Genomic DNA, 18084 nt, shown 5'->3' on the forward strand with positions numbered 1-18084 from the left:
TATTATCATCATCATCATTCGTGATCATTAGATATAGACATAGCTGTGTGATTAAGGAGTTTGCTTCACAATACCTGACTTTGGGTTCAACACCTTAGGAAAGTCTTCTACCATAGCCCTTGGTCAACCAATACCTTGTGAGTGAATTTGATAGAAGGAACCTGTGCAGAACCCCATCAATATGAGTGGGCTATTGAAAGATGGATAGATAGATAGACAGACAGATAGACATTTATACATGTGCATACATTTGTGTGTGTGTGTGTGAGAGAGAGAGAGAGAGAGAGAGGGAGAGAGAGAGAGAGAGAGAGAGAAAACATATCCACAAGCACATTCACAAAATCAGTTTTCTTATTCTCAATCTTTCCACAGATAAAATTGTAAAGATATACACTAAACAAGCAACCTACATAACATGCATGTAATTATTTTTGTTTTGTTTTTCAAGATTTTTAATCAATTTCTTCAATATTTATTGAAAGTATTCCTGTCCTACCACTCACACACTCATGCATACACAGACACACACAGAACACTTTAAAATGTAAATTAATACCTCCTAATATATCTCATGCTTCATTTATTGTTGTTGTTTAATCTCCTTATATGCACTATGGCTGGTTTCTACATTGTTCAGCATTATTGTGTATAATAATGAAAGCTTTCTTCTTTAATTGTTTGGTCTTTGTTTTAGTGTATTTTAGATATTGTTTTTTTTTTCCATGAAGTGCATGGAAAGAAAGCACATTGCTGCATGATGGTGAGATTAGAGCATTGAATGTAGGAGGTCTTATGAGGCTGTATTGTAATATTAACATGTGAGCTAAGAGTACAGCTGATTATCAAAGGCCTCCACTAATGTGTGTATAAGACATGATTGTGCTAGTACGGATATGTGATGTGAATGGATGAGGAAAGTTGGAGGGAAAAGTGTCAGCTGCTGACAGTGGCAGGTATCTTTAGTGTCTTTGATAGAGTACACAAGACAAAGCAAGGAAAGTGGTGAGGTTTTTAAGGTATTAAATCTCACATGCAAACTGACAAATGATGAAGATGAATGACATCATCATCATCATCATTTTTTAACATTCATTTTCAATGTTGGCACAAGTTGGACAATTCAGCAGGATTTAATGGGTTCAATGACTACATCATGCCACAGTGTCTGCTTTGCCATAGTTTCTATTGGTGGACACCCTTCCTAATGCTAACTACTATTCAAAGTGTACTGGGTGCTTTTTTTCATGGCACCAGCACTAGTGTAGTTACCATGCACTTCACAAGACCAAGATACACTTTAACTGAGTGGAGCTACAGTAGAGAGGGATGTGGCTTTATGTGAGGAGATAAGTTAAAATATGAAAGAAGGGACCAAAACAGGTTTCTTGTTGTGGGGGAGCTACATAGTTACATTATAGAAGAGTAGATGAGAGTAACTGGAGTAGATCTAGAAAGAGGTGAAAAGTGTGATGAAGTGTTAGGGGGAACCCTCAAGGTCCAAGATGAGTTGATATGAATGGGGACAGAAGAATAGGGTGTGCAGGTGGGTATATAACACAAGAGAAGGGATGCTTAGGGATGGAGAATGGGTAAGGGATGAATATAATGAATGAAGAACAAGAATTGAGAGAGGGTATGTTGGAGGGAAGATGCAAAAGATTAGGTGATGACTGTAGAGATTGTGTATGGTTGAAGATTTGATGTAGTGAATGGTGATCAAAGGTGAAGAGGTGATCAATGATATGTAGGAGATGAAAGACGGGAGAGTGGGTGATGGCTGACACTACAGAAGAAGGTGAGGAGAAGCAGAATAGTATTAATAAAATAGTAGACAAAAGGAGGACGAGAGAAAGGGAGATGATATGTAGGAAGGTATGTTGCAAGAGTGTTGGGGGTAAAGGTAATCATAGTGTATGAGTGGTGATAGAGAAGAAGAGATAATTTGGTAGCACAAAAGGTGCAAAAGGATACTAAAATGTGAGTGGAGAGGTTGCTTTGTCCTCTGCAAGTCAAAAGAGTCTTCATTACTCTATGTTGTCTCCATTTGTTCAAGGTACAAACAAGAAAGTGAATAGAAGAGAGAGTGGTGACAGAACAGTACACGTGATTTCTTTTGTATCCAGCTTTTCTCTCTGCTCTCATGCTTCATGCGCACTAATATTACACGTGCAGCAGAGCATAATCTCTAAATTTCTTTCTATCTTTTTTATGAATCTTCTACTTTCAATGTCCATGTCTCATTACTATGTAGCATTGCAGATTACCTGCAAGCATCATGCAATCTGTCCTTCCCTCTATGAGAGAAACCTTTTGCTATTAGCAGAGATAGCAGCTTCCTGAACGTTTTTTCACCCTGTTCTTAGTCAAGCTTTTGGAACTCCCTCTTCCAATGCTAATTAGGTCTCCTTGATAACAAAAGCTACCAACTACTCCTTGTAGCCATTCAGGCATTTTTGTATGAATTGTTGGACCATGTAGTTTTAGACCAAATTTTCATTCTTGCCATCCAGCTCTCTCTCTCTGTGTCTCTCTCTCTCTCTGTCTCTCTCTGTCTCTCTCTGTCTCTCTCTCTCTCTCTCTCTCTCTCTCTCTGTCTCTCTCTCTCTCTTCTCTTCTCTTTCTCTCTCTCTCTCTCTCTCTCTCTCTCTCTCTCTCTTCTCTTTCTCTCTCTCTCTCTCTCTTCTCTTTCTGTCTCTGTCTCTGTCTCTGTCTCTCTCTCTCTTTCTTCTCTTTCTCTCTCTCTCTATCTCTCCCTCTCTCTATCTTTCTTATATTCATCATTTTCTAGTTGAGAATAGGATCTTTTCTTTACAAAATGTAATTGCAGACTCCAGCAGATTCTCAAAGTTATTCAAGATATTGCTGATTGGCAGCTACTTCATTTCTTCAGTAAAATTTCTGAACTATCAGAGAATCCTTGCACTTAAGTGTATAAAATTAAAAATTTCACCAACAGATTTCATAACTTCTTCATACTTAAAGTCTGCTAGATGTTCATGAGGAAAAGAATGTGATGAACAGGGAGAAACTCTGGAAAGCTAGGATCACTCTTCATAAGGGCTGTTAATCATGCATTTTCCCTACCATTGTAGGAGCTCCATTTGTTGCAACACTGACAAGTTTATTTAGTGGAGCATCAACATTTAAGGTTCTTTTGAGTGCATTTTTAATATCAGCACATTCAGCTGTATTTTTTAATGTTACTAAGTGCAACATCTCTTCTTTTGCAATTGCATCAAAAGAAATGTAGCAAACAAATACTGCCAGTAGTAGGTTGATTGCCAGTAGCAGTATGTCTGTAGATTTGTTTAGAGAATTCTTTAAATTAATGTTGAATATAAGAGAATCTTTAAGCCTTTAAGCATTCAGATTATTATGTTAAACATAATACTTATTTATTCAAGTTGTTTTGTATTAACTATGCATTATCTCGTAGCTTTGAGATTTCAATGATGTAATAGTTTTATTCTTAGAATGACATTGTAGAGTATGTTGGAAAGATTGAATTTAATAGTTTGAACATAAAAGAGGTAGAATATTTTGGCTGGATTTGACCAGTTTAAATGTTAAAGTGTTAAATCATTCTGCAACATAAGTACTGATCTGGGAGAGAAGTATCTTTGTGTGAAGTGAAACTAATGTTTGTGCTATCAAGTCAAAAGAAGTTTTATTCTATGGACTCCAACGACTACAATAACTCTAGCAATATTCTTTTTATCAAATTTGCCATCAGAATATGGGTGTTTAGCCTAAGTAATATTCCATTTCAAAACAAGCTTCAGCCATTGCCTAGGTTTCTTTACAGAACAGTATCAGCTGATTATTTAGTGATGATTTTTTTTTAACACAGTTGACTTATTTTTCCTCAACCCTGATTCATTTAAGTGGACAAGAATACAAAAGTCTTATGATTTGCTTCATTTCAGGTTACTGAGTGACTCAGGTTAGATAAAACATAAAGGCTTACCTCTTTTGACAGTGAACATATAATCATCCTCCCACTTTACTTTAAAATTTCTGTTCTCATCTTCATAATTTTATTGCTTACAATTTGATGAAGCCATTTTCTTTCACTAAAGTTTCACAGACACTTGTAAACAAAATTTGTGACTGAAGTGTACCAATTAGGTTCATAGCCACTAGGCTCAGTCGTACATGTAATTTACAGCAAATCAAAGTACTTTCATATTCCACTATTTTATACTTTTGATCTTTTGAAGTAATTTTTCTATTTATTTATTTCAATCTTTTCATAAATGTTTAGACATTATTTGAATAGTTTGTTTTTTATCATTTCCATTTTTCTTTGAAATGTTCAACAAAAATATGAGTGGGAGAGTAGGTTACAATTTATTTACCATTTGCTTAAGGGAGCTTAAACTGCTATGAGCAAACATATATAGGCTCTATTGGAGGCGGCGGTGGCGGCAGTGGTGGTGGTGGTGGTCTTCTTGTGTGACCACAGATCAGCTCTTTTCAGGCAAACGTCTGATCAAAGTTGTTCATTCCATGACCATCCTGACTTTTTTGTAAGTGCAAGGAACTCAAGTTCACATTATCCAGCAATTTCTTTTTCAGGAAAATTTAGAAAATATTTTTAGCAAGTTTAACTATCTTGTAGATCTCTTATTAGTTCATACAAGCTCAATGGTTGTAATTTACTTGACACGCTGAAACAGAAATGTAAAAAGAAAATTGTGAAAAGCAAAATTTTCCAAAAGCAAAACTACTGCATGTGGTGCATAATGATTAATGTTAAATATAAATTTAAAATTTTAACTCCCTATAGCAGTTTTAACATAGCAAACCTGCTGAATAGTTTGTTAGATTTATTTTTTCTTTTATATTGAACCAGAAGAACTGAAATTTAATATTAAATTTGAGATAGAATTTAGCCCCTGTAGCAATTTTAGTGCAACAAAACTGAATTAAAGAATACTTTTTTGATGTTTTGTATTACAATGTATTTATGTATATGACGTGAAGTTAAGTCTAACCTAGACTGATTAAGTTACCTGAAACCAGTCCCTCTTCTTAGGTGCTCCCAAATTTTTACTACCATTCCCCACCCATCACATCAGTCCTCTGATATTTCACTGAAACCCTTGCTGACCTGAATTTTTTTTAATCTCACTGTCTCTACCAAGAAAAATTCTTTCCATCAGCAGTACTAGCTGTTACTCACAAGTGAGTGTAACTTTGTAATGAGTACCATGCTTATACTAATTCATTTAGTGCCTATGTAGATGCTGACATAGACACCTTCTTGCTTCTTTCACCCTTGAGCCAGGATGCAACAGCTGGAAGGAGAGAGGGCTGCACCAGCTGGATAGACTGGAGCAATATGAAATAATGTGCCTTGCTCAAAAACACAATATGCTACCTGATCCACAAATTGAACCATTGAACATAAGATCATGAGGTCAGCACCCGAAGCATTATGTCACATAACAAAATGTCACTGGAATCTAACACTGAAATTAGGATTTAAATTTCTTAAATATTTTTTGTAACTATGAATATTAAACTTAATCCCATGTTGGCATGAGTTCAATAGTTTGACAGAATTCAGTGGGTCTAAGAATTGCACCATATTTCAATGTTTGCTTTGGTATGGTTTCTATAGCTGGATGCCTCTCCTAAGACAAACCACTTTACAGAGTGTACTGGGTACTTTTTTCATGACACCAGCACTAGTGAGGCCACTATGTAGCTTGCAAGACTAAGATCCTCTTCAAATGAGTGGGACTACAGTAGAGAAAAAGATGGTTTTATACTAAGAGATAAGTCAAAGTACGAAGAAGAACAGAACAAGTTTCTTGCTGTAGAGGAGCAGCATTATAAAAAGTTGGGTGGGAGTAACTGGAATATACCCAGTAAATAAATTATTATAATGCTTGAATTTTTTTATTTTTTATTTACCAGAATAAAAAAAAAACAACAGATGCTCAATCAACATATTTTTCATGAGACATACATTGTCTAAGAGGTACTTGTAGCTCATTTACTACATTTTTGACCAACCCTACCATAAACTGTAACAGTCAGAACATGATGCAACAACTCGGTTTTGCATTTTGTTCTTGTTTTAAGTAATTTAGTGGTGGCTGCAGTGGAAACGGACAACATAGAATTAATTTCTATTTAATTTTTTACCAATGAAACATGAAACCCTTACAAGTTTTTGCATTTCAGTACTACTCATATATATATAACAGGTTTCTGTACAGTTTTCAACTACCTTTTTTCTTTTTTCAAGCTATGAGCTACTGATGTACAAAGTCCCAATACATTAGTTAAGAGGTTAAGGTGACCATAACCACAACCTAATAATAAATGTACATAGATTGATTGTTCAATTTATATTTTCATATTGATTGTTCAATGCAGTTTCTAGTACTATCTCAGACAACTGTGCACAGAATTTGAAGCTAGAATCACAAGTTATTATTTAACCCCAAGCCAGACTTGGTTCAACAGAGCTATGATTAAGGGCATTTCAGCCATGACCATCCCATCTTTTTTTGTATTTTTTATTTCTTGGACTATTGTCTTGTTTTTAAGATGGCAGGATGTTATTGAAAGGAGTAATTCAGCTGCTATTTCTAGCAGGTTGAGGAAATATGTAAAGGATTTCTTATGTGATTTGTCCCTCTTTGTATCAGGATTAGCAGTATTTTTTAAATGTTTTTGAAATACCATGCTGTTAAGTTATTGATATATATAGGGTGTTGATGATTAGCAAAATGCCAGCTCTGATGAAGTAGAGCTCTGATCACAATTCTTTTTCTATTTGTTAAAGAAGTCATTATTCAGTATCTCCATTTGCTTTTAAGCTGGTTAGGGTGTGATTTGAGAAAGATTTGACTGCAGAGTTTAGGTATATGTGGATAATTTGACATGTAATAGTAAAAACTGTTTACGTTGTAGTGGGTGACAACCGTTATCTGTGCCCTCTCGCATGTCTAGGTGGTCTTTCATTAATTTCACTTTCTTTGTAATAACAGTTACCAACTACCTTCAGGCTGTTCACCCTAGGTGTCATTCATGAAATCAATAGCAATTTTTTTGCTCTCCTTCGAGACAGAACAAAGTTTCTTATGCCTCTAGTAACTTTTAATGAGTTTTAACATCCAGTCGTCATTTGTTTCAAGATATTTGGCCAATTCAGTTATGGTGATTTTGTAAAAAAGTTCAAACTGGATCAAGCCTTGACTTCCTTGTGCACTGGAAAGATAAAGGCGATTCATGTCTGCCTTTGGGTGGTGCATATTATTACAAGTCAGCAGCTTAGAAAATTTTTTTATTAATTTTCTTTATTTCACTGATATTCCTGTTCAACACATTGAAGCTATAAGTAACAACTGGAACTGCTAAGGAATTTATGGCTAGCACCTTGTTATGTACATTTAACTCAGATTTCAGAACTGCTTGAACACTCCTATAATGAATATTATAGGAGAGTTCTCTTTCATTCTTACCTGCTGAATGCCAAAGCATTCATTTAATTCTAGGTATTTATAAGTTTATTCCTGCTCAAGTTCTTTTATAATTATGTCAATGTCTAACATCACTGAATTTGAAGTTTTCAATTTCCCTTTCTGGATAGTGGCCTTGGCACACTTATCATGACTAAATACTATCTCAGTGTTATCACTGAATGCTTTCACAGTACATAATAGGCCCTCAAGCTCATAATTGTCTTTACCATAGAGTTTTTAAATCATTCACATAAAATAGATGGACTATTATTGTTGTCAAAGGGGTATTAGAGCTGAGCAAAAACTTAGAAATGGAAGTGAGTCACCTTAGAAAATTCCACAGTTGATGATAATATTGTTTGAAGCTAGTATTCTATTAGAATGATATTAGAGATACATATTCCATAATGATATGCTATGCTTCAGAAAGTTTAAAATCACATGAGAAATTTTGAAGATGTCTAGCAATTTCAGGATCCATGAATGCAGTATGCTGTCAAAATCCTTTATTATTTATTATTTCTTTTTATTTCGGGTTTTGTTGTAACTCCTGGAGTCTTGCATGCATGATGTCTTCTGATACTATCTCCAAGGAACCAACAATAACTGGCACTATCTTCACCTTTGTTATCATTATCATCTCTTTATCACAGGTCTTGTTGGAGCTCCTGGAGTCTTGCATGCATAACGGGCTTACTACCTGCAGCCTATGGTACAATGTTATTCATTCTTTTCAGCTATCTAATACCTTTCTGATTATTCTAGCCGTGCCAAGGAGACAAACCTTTTGTAACAGTTCTACTGGGCACTCTATTCCAATTTCCCTTATAGTCCTCTTGATGCCTTCTGATACTCTTCCCAAGGACCCAACAATAATTGGCATTACCTTTGCCTTCTTCATTTTCCATAGCTGGGCTATTTCATACTTAAAAGGATATGTATCTCTCTATCTTTTCACCTTCCTTCTTCACTATTCATAGGTCAAAAGGTATGCAGTGTCAACTATATAGCATATGTGGTGCACCTTGTCTACCACCACTATATCCAGTCTGTTATGCTCTAGCACCTGACTTATTTGAATTGGGAAATCCCAGAGGATTTTGCTAGTCTCCGACTCTGCTACTCTGCAGTTTGTCCTCATACTACGTCTTGTCTCTCTCTAGCCCCCCACTTTTCGCAGTTTCCAACGTAGCACTTTCACTAATGATTGCATCGCCACAACTTGTAATGGTTTGGGGCAAGTCTAGGGCATTCATTTGTAATTATCATTATTATTCTTATTATTATTATTCTGGACAATGGACATGAGTTAAAATAATAAGGTAAGAACAGTAATAAACGAGTGAAGAAAAATATATATAGTGCATGTGTTTATTTGGCAAAAAAAATAAATAAATAGAATAAAATGACTATCCCGAAATACAACAATATTATTATTATTATTAATATCATTATTATTATTATTATTATTATTATTATCATTATTATTTTTATCATTATATTTTTTCAGCAATATACGGAATTTGGTTCTATGACAAAGATGATTGTGCTCGTGTGGGACAGCTGATAAACAGGTAGGAATGATATTTCATGTATCTAATTTCAAGATCACTGTTTGTATGAAAATAATACAACTAAATGTAACAATTCTATTTCATTACCAGTTCTGAGCAAGTCACAAATGAAAAACAAACAGGTTTTATTCTGGGAATTTTAGAATTCTGAATATAAAAGGATGAAACTATATGTTTTAAGGTATTTAGTCTAGCACTGTACCATTTCAACCAATTGACTGACTTCTCATGTAATAACATTAACTATATTTATTTAATAAATTCTAAATTAGCTTTTTATTTTGCATCATAAACTAAAACTTAATGCTTTCCCTTCCTTTATCTCTTTCTCTTTCTCTCTCTCCCTCACTTTAAGTAATATATATCAATATCTATTTGTCCATTTATCTATCTATCTATCTATTTATCTAATGTATGTATGTATATATATATATATATAAGGATAAAATTCACATTGATGATTTTTATCAAGTAGTCAGCATGCTATAAAAATTTATAGACAATTAATACATTAAATTAATAATAATGTGCATATGTATGTAATTATATGAAGGGAGATTGGGCGAAAACAACCCTTCTCCAGCATGCTTAGAGTGCTAATACCTTAAAAAACTACCAAAAACTCCAGCTAAGTCCAAATAACTGTATGTACAATTATTTGGACGTATATTTCCCCTATCCGTGTATTGTGTTGACGAAGGAAAAAGCTATTTTTTGCTTTAATCCAGAAATTGAAACCAATTCACAATTAATGTGAGGTCTTTTTAATATTTTCTCTCACTAGCCCAATTTCAGCCTCGTGTATATTTTAGCTGGAGTTTTTTTGTAATTTTTGAAGGTATCAGCACTTCAAGCATGCTAAAGAAAGGTTGTTTTTGCCCGATCTTCCTTAATATATATATATATATATATATATATATACATACACACATACACACACACACAAGGGGTGCTCAAAAGAAACCAGAGTTTTGCAATATTGTTTTATTCACTTAGTTTTACATGATTACACTTTTATTGCCTTCAAAGTATTCTCCATTCGAAGCAATACATCAGTCCAGATGTATTTTCCACTGTTCGAAGCAGTCCCAGAACTCTTGCAAAGTGATGCCTTTTAACACCTCTGTCATTTTTATCTTCACTTCTTCTGCATGTGCAAAACGTTTTCCTTTAAGGACTTTTTTCATTGAGGGGAACAAAAAGGGTCTGGATCAACTTCCAGCTGTTCTTTCAGTTCTCGGTTTTTAGTAAGCAACTGAGGCACAAATTTTGCTTCAACTCTTTTCATTCACAATTCCTTGCTCAAAATTCATTGGCAGGAGCTCCAGGACACACTGGTCATATCAACAAGTTTGTCAGTTGTTCAGCGATGGTCCTCCAAAACCAGTTCATGAATTTTCATGATTTCTGCATTTGTTCAGGAGGGTTAATGTAATGAAACCAGAACTAAACACTGGTCCTTATAATCCCCATCCCCACTGTCACCACTATGATTTTTAGAACCATTAAATTATTTTCTGTAATGGTACCAAAAGAAGGGTTTTTTTGTTGCCTTCCCACCTAAACATGAAATTTAGGATTTCATGGTGGGTAGAGATGAGATCTGCAATACTGAATGACCTTCCAAAAATTATCATTTATGTACATGAAATAGCTACAGATAAGTAAGTCTCTAAGTTGTTGCCATCTCTTAGTAAATTGAGTTCTTAGCTGCACTTATGTTACTAATGTTCTTGAGATAGGCATGGACATCACACAGTCTTTTGCTTGGGTATGTGAAAGAGAATGTGTGTATGGGAAATATATGAAATACTGAAAGTGATAGAGAAAGAGGGAGATAGATGTAATATGTATGAAATATATGAAATAACGAGAAAGAATTAGAGAAGGAAAAATAAAGTGGATGTGTATACAAATGTGTGTGATGGTGACAATACAAGTCAAGTATTGTGTGTGTATATGAACGTAGACATAATGCTTCTGTATGTTTGGCATACAGAAGCAGTAAATGTAAAAGATAGAGAAAATGCAAATGAGGAGGGGAGAGAAACATTATCTGAACAAGAGTGAGAGAAAAGCAGAATGTGTGTGCAATAGGAAGAAAATGATAGCATAAAAGAAGGATACAGAAAAAATGAAATGAGAGAGATATATTAAGGGCTATAGAAAGTAAGGAGAGAAAGAATGTATATATGGAAGGGTATAGAAAAGAATGAGTTGTGTGTGTGTTCAGAGGTAATTGAAGAGAGCATGTCCAGGTAATTAGACATATATTTGTTCAAACTAGTTAGACATAAATTTACTCATAACTAACTGTTATTGCAATTTGTATATCAACAATTGTATAGAGTCACATGATAAAACTCCAAAAGGTTTTGCTTATTTCATTTTTCCACTTACAGAGGGAATTTTCAAAATGCCTTTTTAGATAGATGCAAGCATGGCTGTGTGATTTAGAAGCTCGGTTTGCAATCACATGGTTTCAGATCCACTGAATGGTACCTTGGATGAGTGCCTTCTACTATAGCCCCAAGCCAATAAAATTGCTTTTGAACTTGTGAATGAATTTAGCAAAAAGAAACTGTGTGGAAGCCTGTCATACATGTATATATGTGTATGTCCTTGTATTTGTTCCCACCTCCATTTGATAAATGGTGTTGGTTTGTTTATGTCCACATAACTTGGCAGTTCAGCAAAAGAGAATGATAAGTATCAGACTTAATAATATACACAGGGGTTAGTTTATTTAACTAAACCTTCCAAGACAGTGCCCCAGCATGGCCACAATCTAATGACTACAACAAGTGAAAGAGAATATAAAAGATAATTTTTTAAAATTTGTTTGCAAAGCTCCAACTTTTCAAGATTATTATTTACACAACAAAGTACACTCATCTCAATGGGAATTTCTAATCATCGTTATGGGTTTCATAGCAGTTACCCATAAATGTTCTTTTCCTTCACTGATTTTGCATAAAATACTCACATCTGCTTGGCATCTGAACTCCAAAATGATACATATGTCTGTATATAACAGATTGAATGTACATATGTCTGTATATGAAAGAGTGAGTGTGTCTATGTGTGTGCGTGTATGTTTGTATTCATGTATATATGTGCCTGTATGTGCATGTTTATAGATGATATGGAGTGTCAGGTGAGGAAATGTGTGGTTTTGATATTTAGTGTCTGTATGTTTCTGTGTATAATACTGCAGATGAATGGAATGAGTCTGTGTGTGTGTGTGTGTGTGCATTTATGTGTGTGTAAATGTATGTATATAAGTATATGTATGCATATAAGTGTATATATATCTATATATGTATACATGTATATATATCTGTGCATATATATATAGATATGTGTGTGTATGTTTGTATATATGTGTGTGTATATATATGTATTTGTGTATATGTATGCATGTATATATATGTATATATGTGTATTTATATATGTGTGTGTGTGTATATATATATATATATGTATGTATGTATATATATATATATATATATATATATATATATATATATATATATATATATATATATATATATGTATGTGTGTGTGTGTATATATATATCATAATCATCATCATCATCATCATCGTTTAATGTCCGCCTTCCATGCTAGCATGGGTTGGAATATATATATATATATATATATATATATATATATATATATGCATGTATATTATATATAATATATACACACAAATGCATATATGTTTACACACACACACACACATACATATGTGTTTGTGTGTGTGTGTAAGTGTACATGTGTATGTGACTGTATGTAGATATGAGAAATACACAAAAGATGAGAAATATAGAAATGATTGTTTTTATCATGTTGGTGATGATCGTTGGTGTTGTTGTTGCTGTTGTTGTGGTGGTGGTGGTGGTGGTGCTGCTGCTGCTGCTTCTGACAGTGGCTGTGGTGGCACTGGTGGCAGTAACAATGTTGGCAAAACAATGACAGTGAAGATGTCTGAACAAATCCTGTCTATAAATGGCTGAAAGTGATTACATATATAATGTCTAAATGTGAAACTATCCTGAGTTATAATTAAATTTACCCACTTGTCTACAGTCTTATCACCTGTCTATCTATCTAACACCACTACCAGCACCACCAACCACAACCTCACAAATTCCAGCCTCTACCCTCTTGACCCAACTTCTGTTCTAGAACTCTCCAACACTTCTAAAGGAATATTTTTTTTCTAGTTACTCAATACAGAAATAAATTAAATGCAGTTTCATGGCTGACTGTTCACTTGTAAACTTTTTACTTTTCTCTATATTTTGAATGACTTTTCCTTTATTATTTTTTCTTTTTTCTTCTAGTTTTTTTTTTTTAATTATTATTTTTGTCTAGGAAGGGGTTCCTTTTTTTGTTATCTGTTTGGTCATAATTGTTAGTCTGATAAGAAGTGCCCATAGCGCTTTTAGATTTATCTAAACAATTGTATATGTGAGACACATTTGGATGTATCTACAGTATTCTGTATCCTATAAACTAGCTCATTGTTGGTGTCTGTGGCAAAGACCATTCAAATCTCAGTAGATCTTAACTGTTAACCACACAGTATTTCAGGCTGCTCACCACAGGGGGAACACTGTCAAATAGCTTACTGTTTTATTAGCTTGCTGTGTTGATCTTAACTTCTTTGGGTATAGCTGTGTGAGTTTTCAGCAGTGCTCTGACACTACCAACAAATATTAGAACTCATGTGATTGATGTATAGAATTAAAGGAGTAAAATTTGTACGAATAATATTCAATTTGCAGTATTGATAGTTATTTGGTTATTGAATGGAAGGTCGGAAAATGTATAGAGGGATGTAATCTAGGAAGATTAAAGGAAATATGTAGATAAGAAGGATTAGAAGATGAAATGGGTGCAGCAAGTTGATATTCCACTGAGCTGTCTGTTTCATTCATAGTATTTGTTGATAAAACTGTAGGGGGCGGGGCATGGTGTTAGTGCTGGTTGATACATTCTCTCCATATATATATTTTTTCTCAAGTTGTTTGTTTTTATCACTTGATCTTAGTCTGCTACTATTAGGCTCTCCGTTCCTTTTTTTAATTACCCCCCTTTTAACTAACCCCATGATTTTGTTCCACACACATCTTCAGTGGCTCTTCAAAATTGGCCATGCAGAGGCTTCTCTTTGATCTAACTGGTGTACTTTCTTTGTACTTCATTCTTGTCCTTTTCTCCTATTACGTGCTTGACCACCTGTTCTTTATTTAGTAGTTTTTTTGTACTGCTCTGTAAATTCTCTGCTAGACTTTTTCTTACCATCTGTACACATTCTTCTACTGCTATTAAGCTTCTTCCACCCTGGTCTCTCCTCAATTACAGCCAGTTGATATCAGCTTTTGCATGGTGGGCTCTATACATTGTCAACAACTTCCTAGTTTTTCTATCAAGTTTCTTTATATCGTTTCTGATCCAGTCTTTAATTCCAACTCCATATCTGATTAAGGGTACTGCTCTTGAATTTATTGCTTAAGTAAGATTTTTGGAATTCAGCTTTGACTGTAATAATTTTCTTACTCTCCTTGTATATGCCCTATAGGTAATTTGTTTCATTTCTTCATTTTTTTTTATCTCGTCTGCTTCCAGTATTCCCATGTACTTATATCACTGTCCTTTCTCAACTGCTCTCATTGTTTGCCCATTTGGCATTACAATTCCCTGGCTTCTTTCAAATCTTCCTCGTTTCATTTTCAATATAGCACACTTTTCTATCCCAAATTCCATACTTGCATCATTTGAGAAAATGTGGATAGTATGTACAAGACTGAAGCTGTTTCTCATTTTTCACATAAACCTTTATATCATCCATGAAAAGGAGATGATTTATCTGACCATTTCCTTTTCCCAAATCATAATCAATTTAAATTATTATTATGATGATCATCATCATCATTATTAATAATAATAATAATAATAATAATAATAATAATAGCCCAAGATCAATGCCTACCTACAAAGAACTACCAGGCCAACATATTAAAAAACTGCAGCTCCCCATTATGTCGTATATGCCAACAACAAAATGAGACCATCGATCATGTTGTCTCCATGTGCAGTCTGCTTGCGCCTACAGAGTATCTCAACAGGCATGATAGAGCTGCATAATATATTCACTGGGTAATATGCAAAAACCTGGACTTGCCCCATGATAAAAACTGGTGGGAACACAAACCACCCCCAGTACTTGAAAATGATCACATTGCACTCCTCTGGAACTTCACCATTCAAACTGACAGAAAGATAGACACAAATAGGCCAGACATCATACTGAAAGACTTCAGACAAAAATCATGCCTCCTCATTGATATGACTGTCCCAATCGATATAAACGTATCTGTCAAGACCTACCAAAAACTGAGCAAATATAAAGATCTTGAAATAGAAATTAGCAAGATGTGGAATCTGAAGACGAAAACAATACCTATTGTCATAGGTGCCCTGGGAATGACAGCGAAACGGGCTGATTACTACCTAGCTCAGATACCAGGAAACCCCAAAATGGCTGAAGTTCAAAAGATAGTGCTCATGGGAACTGCCCATATCCTATGTAAAATACTGTCTATGTGATCTCAAATTTTAAAGCAAACACATAATTTTCTTATGGTTTCTTAAACATTCACTTGAACAAAACTGTACAAATCCAAATATATGGTACCCTAGGCATAACACCTACATGAACTTCTAACTTGTTGTCTCTTGAGGTCTCTGGGTGAGACTTGGATCCAACTTGTACAAATGCAAAACAAAAGTCAAACATAAAATGATAATAATAATAATAATAATAATAAGGTGGCAAGCTGGCAGAATCATTAGCATGCTGGACAAAACGCTTAGCAGTATTTCACCTGTCACTACATTCTGAGTTTAAATTCCTCCAAAATCGACTTTGCCTTTCATCCTTTCAGAGGTTGATAAATTTAGTACCAGTGAAACACTGAAGTCAATGTAATTGACTAGTCCCCTCCCTCAAAGTGTCTGCCCTTGTGGAAAAATTTGAAGTCAATATTCATCATCATCATCATCATCATCATTGTTTAACATCCGCTTTCCATGCTGGCATGGGTTGGACGGTTTCACTGAGGACTGGTGAGCCAGAGGCTGCACCAGGCTCAATCTGATCTGGCAAAGTTTTTACAGCTGGATGTCCTTGCTAATGCCAACCACTCCAAGAGTGTAGTGGGTGCTTCTTACGTGCCACTGGCATGAGGGCCAGTCAGGCAGTTCTGGCAACAACCATGCTCAAAAGGGGTTTTTACATGCTACCTGCATGGGAGCCAGTCCGGTGGCACTTGCAATGACCACACTCAAATGTTGTTTCTTACGTGCCACTGGCACATGTGCCAGTAAGGCAACGCTGGCAACGATCATGCTCGAATGGTGCTTTTCACATGTCACCAGCACAGGAGCCAATCTGTGGCCCTGGCAACAATCATGCTCGGATATGCTTCTTTTAACGTTCCACTAGCACAAGTGCCGAACAGATGGTACTGTCATCAGCCACGTCAGCGATTTTGATTTGTTTACACTTACATCAACAGGTCTTCGCAAGCAAAGTTCATTGTCCAATGAATGAGGGGTAATCATAAGTGGGCTGGTTACACCCCACATTCAGATGTACATTTAATATTCCACTGGCACAAGTGCCAATCAGGCGGTACTGTTGGGGGCCATGTCAGCAATTTTGATTTTGATTTCACTTGTCTCAACAGGTCTTCACAAGCAAGGTTTATTGCCTAATAAATGGGCTAGTCATTGTCTCCGTGAGGCTCCAGTCATTGTCTCCGTGAGGCACCAGTCATTGTCTCCGTGAGGCTCAAAGTTCAAAGATCATGCTTGTCCCATGTCTTCCTGGGTTTACCTCTATCACAGGTTCCCTCCACAGTTAGAGATCTCGCTAAGGCAGCAAGTTGGCAGAATCGTTAGCATAACAGGCAAAATGCTTAATGGTATTTCGTCTGTTTTCACATCTTGGGTCCAAATTCCATCAAGTTCAACTTTGCCTTTCATCCTTTTGGGGTTGATGTAATTGACTAGTCCACTCCTCCAAAATTTCAGGCTGTGCGCCTATAGTAGATAGGACTATCATTATTATTATTTTACTTTTCAGCCTTGTGCAGGTAACCATTGCCAATCACCAAACAAAAAGCCAATGTTTTATTCGATCAAGGAGAGCATCAGAGAGTGACACAATGGAAGAATGTTTGGCAGGTATTAAGAATGATAATGTACTTAATACTACTAATACTACTACAGTGTTTTCTGGACCAGTAGATATCATCCAACTCTTATGTAAGGCTCAATACAAATATAACCAGGTCAGTTTTATTAATTACTGCCACAACTACTATCATTACTTTCAGTACTATTATTGTCGCTTTTCTTTTTACTATTATTGCCATTGATGATACTGTAAATTCTCACAACTGAAAATGTTTGCTAATGCGACAGTTACAGCAACTACTGCCACTACTATTATTACTATCACTATTTCTACTACTGCTCTTATCTCTAATGCAAAAGGATTCCCACACTGCCCTCTATCAAGCTTTATTGTCATGTAAGATTTTACTTTTACTTTTTCCCTTTTTCAATTCTGTTATTTATTTGACCTTTTTTGCTGTTATTGTTTAACTGCAGATCAATGCTGACCTTCTGCAAACATATGGTCAAAGGCATTCCAGCTATGACCACTCCAAATTTTGGCAGTATATAGGACTACATTATCTGCCGTTAATTTAACCCTTTAGCATTCAGATTACTTTGTTAAATACAATGTGTTTTTTTATCCAGATTGTTTTGAATTAATCATGCATTATCTTATAGCTTTGAGGTTATGATTGTTTATTTTTAGAACGGAAGTGTAGGTTAGGTGTGAGAGGCTAGATATGGTCAGTTTGAACATAAAACTTGTAGAATAAATGGGCCAAATACGGCCAGTTTAAATGCTAAAGGGTTAAGATGGAAGAGCGTGATTTGAG

At 35.1% G+C, this 18084-nt stretch overlaps 1 protein-coding gene across 4 annotated transcripts in view; it reads left to right on the plus strand.

Annotated features, from left to right (window-relative positions):
- LOC106872357 (uncharacterized) overlaps positions 1 to 18084 on the plus strand; it is a 348763-nt gene that overhangs the window by 311379 nt on the left and 19300 nt on the right. For all 4 annotated transcript variants that reach the window (XM_089348770.1, XM_089348771.1, XM_089348774.1 and 1 more), the window contains 2 exons: positions 8992 to 9055; positions 17214 to 17421. In XM_089348770.1, coding sequence (XP_089204896.1) covers positions 8992 to 9055; positions 17214 to 17421 — 272 coding nt within the window. The remainder of the gene's footprint in view (positions 1 to 8991; positions 9056 to 17213; positions 17422 to 18084) is intronic.

This window comes from Octopus bimaculoides, chromosome 3 (assembly GCF_046866305.1).
Source record: "Octopus bimaculoides isolate indiv1 chromosome 3, ASM4686630v1, whole genome shotgun sequence".
Lineage (NCBI taxonomy): Eukaryota > Metazoa > Mollusca > Cephalopoda > Octopoda > Octopodidae > Octopus > Octopus bimaculoides.